Source organism: Triticum dicoccoides, chromosome 6B, assembly GCF_002162155.2.
Source record: "Triticum dicoccoides isolate Atlit2015 ecotype Zavitan chromosome 6B, WEW_v2.0, whole genome shotgun sequence".
Taxonomy (NCBI): domain Eukaryota; kingdom Viridiplantae; phylum Streptophyta; class Magnoliopsida; order Poales; family Poaceae; genus Triticum; species Triticum dicoccoides.
Window position 1 is genome coordinate 70,694,702 of NC_041391.1, and position 3,657 is coordinate 70,698,358.

At 50.1% G+C, this 3,657-nt stretch overlaps 1 protein-coding gene across 1 annotated transcript; it reads right to left on the reverse strand.

Moving 5' to 3' along the window:
- Window positions 1-1,692: 1,692 nt before the first annotated feature.
- LOC119320756 (F-box/FBD/LRR-repeat protein At1g13570-like) lies at window positions 1,693-3,270 on the reverse strand. Its single transcript, XM_037594709.1, has 4 exons — window positions 2,377-3,270; window positions 2,154-2,288; window positions 1,892-2,049; window positions 1,693-1,813 (listed from the first exon to the last, which is right to left on the reverse strand). The coding sequence occupies exons 1-4, from the start codon at window positions 3,268-3,270 to the stop codon at window positions 1,693-1,695; spliced, it is 1,308 nt and encodes a 435-aa protein (XP_037450606.1).
- Between the last annotated feature and the right edge of the window lie 387 nt (window positions 3,271-3,657).

The following is a 3,657-nucleotide window of genomic DNA, read 5'->3' on the forward strand; positions in this document are numbered from 1 at the left end:
GATAGAAAGAAGACTCTTGTTGGCGCTAGGAACATGCAGAATTTTTCTAAGATGGATATTGCGACGAGGTAAACGAAATATTGAGTGACCAAAGTGACTTATACTCATACCTTCTCCACTGGCGGTGTGGATTTGATCCTTGCCACGATACTTCTCCTTCATGGTTACTTTCTCGAGCTCGTTGGTGATGTGGTTGGTAGCACCACTGTCGACGTACCAGTTCGTGTCGACACCATATGAGCCATCAGCCGCCGCAGCGACCTTTTCTTCATCTTGGGAGTCGTAGTCGTCCTCCTCATACCTGTACCATCAATCCTTTGCTGTATGCCCGAGCTTGCCGCAAATCTGGCACCGAGGGCTGTCCAGACGGTTCCTGCCACCGCCACCAGCACCGTGTCTGCGGCGGCCTCGGCCACCAGATTGGGGTGGCGTGGCGCCACGGTTGCCGCCGCCACTGGACCTGCCCTTGTTGCGAGAGGAGCCACGTGAGCGAGAGCCGCCGCCCCGCCCACGAGTGGCCGCGTTCGCGGATGATTTGAAGCCGCCGCCGCCGGCCCCCTGGAAGTGAGCCATGCGCTGATCGAAGTTGGATAACATGGCAAAAATTTCATCAAGGGTTACCCCGGTTACGCGAGCGTCGAGGGCAGAGACCAGGGGCTGATAGTCGGTGTCGAGCCCGTGGATGATGTAGGAGGCGAGTTCGTCGTTGGGGATCGCCTTGCCTGCGACAGCCAGCTCGTCGGCGTAGCCGCGCATGGCGGCGAAGTCGGAGGCGACGGAGAGGTTCCCCTTCTGCGCGTTGATGAGAGACGTGCGTATGTTGTTGATGCGGCTGGCAGACTAGGACGAAAACATCCCAGCGAGCGTCGTCTATAGTGCGCCCGCGATGGTGACCGTGGTCACCGTGAGTAGCACCTCATGCGTTAGGTTGTTCAGCAGGTACCCCAGAACCTGCTGATCCTCCCGGACCCAGATTGGGTGGAGAGGGTTGGTCGATGATGAGACCTCCTTGCCATCCTTGGTGGTGACGAGGAGTTTCGCCAGCTCCGGCTGGGTGCCGTCGACGTAGCCGTAGACACCGGCGTCGCGCAGCTGGGGAATGACTTGCGTGCGCCATAGCACATAATTTGTGCGGGTTAACTTCTCGGTAACTTGGCCACTGAGGTTGGTTTGGGATGCGCCGGAGGTGGAAGACATGGCTAGGGCTAGATGGAGTTTGCAGGGAGCTTCGATGGGAAAAGGATAGCTCTGACTACCATGTGCGATTAGCTGGAAACGTCTTGCCTATTGAGGCTGACGGGTACGTGTTAATATAGCGGGGCACACCTCCCGTACAACGCATACAATGTAGTTTAGATACAGGAGATATTCAGGGAGAAGATAGAACTTGGAGAGAAAGAAACAACTCATCTATATCTATCCTAACTACCTCCATGTGCGGCTCAGGTGTATATGCGCCAATTATCACGTACCAATGTAACATCATGTTTGACATGCAGTGCACTATTATTTGAATCCAAAATCATTTTTTGCAGTTTTAACAGGGGTAACTTCATAGGTACTGGAATGACAGAGGAACTTTAGATTAGAATTGAGCAGACTCGTCTAGATGATGTAATCTTCAGGCATCAACTTTGTCTTCAAATAAACACAAGACACTAAGACTGTGCAACCTTCAGGCATCAACCCTGTCTATGGCTGTGCGAAGGGGTCGGCCACGGACAAATCATGGATATGTGCATCATACTCAGTACGACGATGTTTACTCCTGAATTCAAACTGAGCATCTCGAGAGGCTCTGTTTTCCACTTTTAGCAGCGTGTGATGATAAGCCACTGATATAGTGTTGCACTTGCCATATACTTCAAATTCAACCTTTTTGAGCACTTTTGCATGCAAAACAAAGAACCTCGCAAAGTTAACCTGTTTCTCATAGCCTACGAATGACTTAAACACCACATTTTTGAGATGGGTCTGAAGACATTCGATTGGATGTAAAGGGTCATATTGAGGGTCATTTTTCTTATCCTTCTCATTGTGTCTTTGAAACTGCAAAATGGAAATAAGAGGTATATGTTAAAGCTGTTGCCAACTAGACTAGATAATTTGTCAACCAAATCAAACATTCAAAGCAAGCAAAGATGAGTACTCACAATGATGTAGAGCTTTTCCAGATAAGGAAACCACCTAAGGATGTTAAGAACTGCGTTCAATTCAAGGCCAGAAGACCTAAGGCAAAAAACCTTCACGGTGCGCATCCAGTTTGCTGACATAACTGGGCTTATTACCTGAAGAAAGACGTACAATGAACATAAACAAAAATTATCTGCATATACAAACGACAAATGTAATATCAGAGGATGTTGTTGTTGTTACCTGGGCGATGAGCTTTGAGGCTACAGGTAACAAAGGGCCCAATATCTCCAGTTTAGGTGCCCAAATTACCCGCATAGTAACACAATCATCATCGTAGCAACTAAAAGGTAATAGTACCCTTACAAGGCATGGGGCATCCTCAATCACCAGCTCTAATTTTTCTTTAAAGGCATTTCGTACACCAATGCTTCTAAGAGTCCGTGAGCTAACACGAAGGCATCCCTTGCCACGAACTTCGGACATGTAAAAACTCTCCAAGGCATGGCATCCAGAGAGCAGTCTATGGAAGACCTCCCATGAGATGGTAATGTCCACCAAGGAGAGTTGCTTGAGGAGGGGAAAGTTCGTGAACGACAAGACCTCATCAGGGAAATCACAATAGCTGAACTTGGCGACGAGGAGAGTGGATGCAGAGCGGAACACGGATGGTGGCAGCGGGTTTCTTGGCTCAGAACATTGATGGGGGCACTGGTAGTTGATATCGAGCTCTTGGAGGTTGGCGAGGGCTTGGGAGTGGAGCCAACTCTCCAACTGTGTGTATAAGTCGCCTTCTAGGAAGCACTGGAAGGAGAATCGACGGATGGGGACAGGGTGTTGGGAAATTATCTTGGAGACGACGGCGGGGGTGATGGCAGAGGTGGAGACGGGGTAACCACAGGGTGGGGTGCGGACCTCAAGATTGAGGGGTGTGGAGCGCCAGAGGTGGCACCATCTGGGGGAGACGGCCGACATGCGTCCACCGTCCTTGGTGGGGAGGAGGGAGATGATGGTTACGAGGATGGCATCGGGGAGCTTGCTGATGAAATCACTGGTGATCTCATCACAGACGGTAATTCCATGGGATTCTGGTTGGTCGGGCCACCAGAGTGTAAGTGTAAGTGCCTCATTCTCCATGGCCGGCGGCTAGAGAGACGACCGACGATTTTAGCGATAGCCCACCATTCGTCACTCACGGTCTCCCTCCATGGCCGCCGGGGAATGGAGCGCTGAGATCGGGATCTGGGATGGAGAGCTATTTGTTGGCGACCCCCCGCCGTCCAAATTGGCAATCCATAACTACTTCCCTCATTTGCCTGGCCAGCTGTCGTGCGCATCAACAACACAATCCTAGCTCATCAATGACGTAATCCTAGCCGGTCAGTGGTGGATCTTTATATTTTTTCCTTTTGCAGCCCCAGAATAGTTTTTTTTTTACAATTGTTGTGGCACAATTTTGTTTCAAACCTAGGAAGTTTATTTTTCTTGAACGAAAAATATATCTATAGATAAGCACTACAATGG

What these genes read in the sequence shown, in the direction of transcription:
- LOC119320756 (XM_037594709.1), bottom strand. Translation starts at nt 3,270, where the DNA reads ATGGAGAATGAGGCACTTACACTTACACTCTGGTGGCCCGACCAACCA. An exon ending in TGGAAAAGCTCTACATCATT is followed by an intron (nt 2,050 to 2,153) that starts GTGAGTACTCAT and finishes TCCATTTTGCAG; the next exon opens with TTTCAAAGACACAATGAGAA. An exon ending in AGGTTCTTTGTTTTGCATGC is followed by an intron (nt 1,814 to 1,891) that starts AAAAGTGCTCAA and finishes TCACACGCTGCT; the next exon opens with AAAAGTGGAAAACAGAGCCT.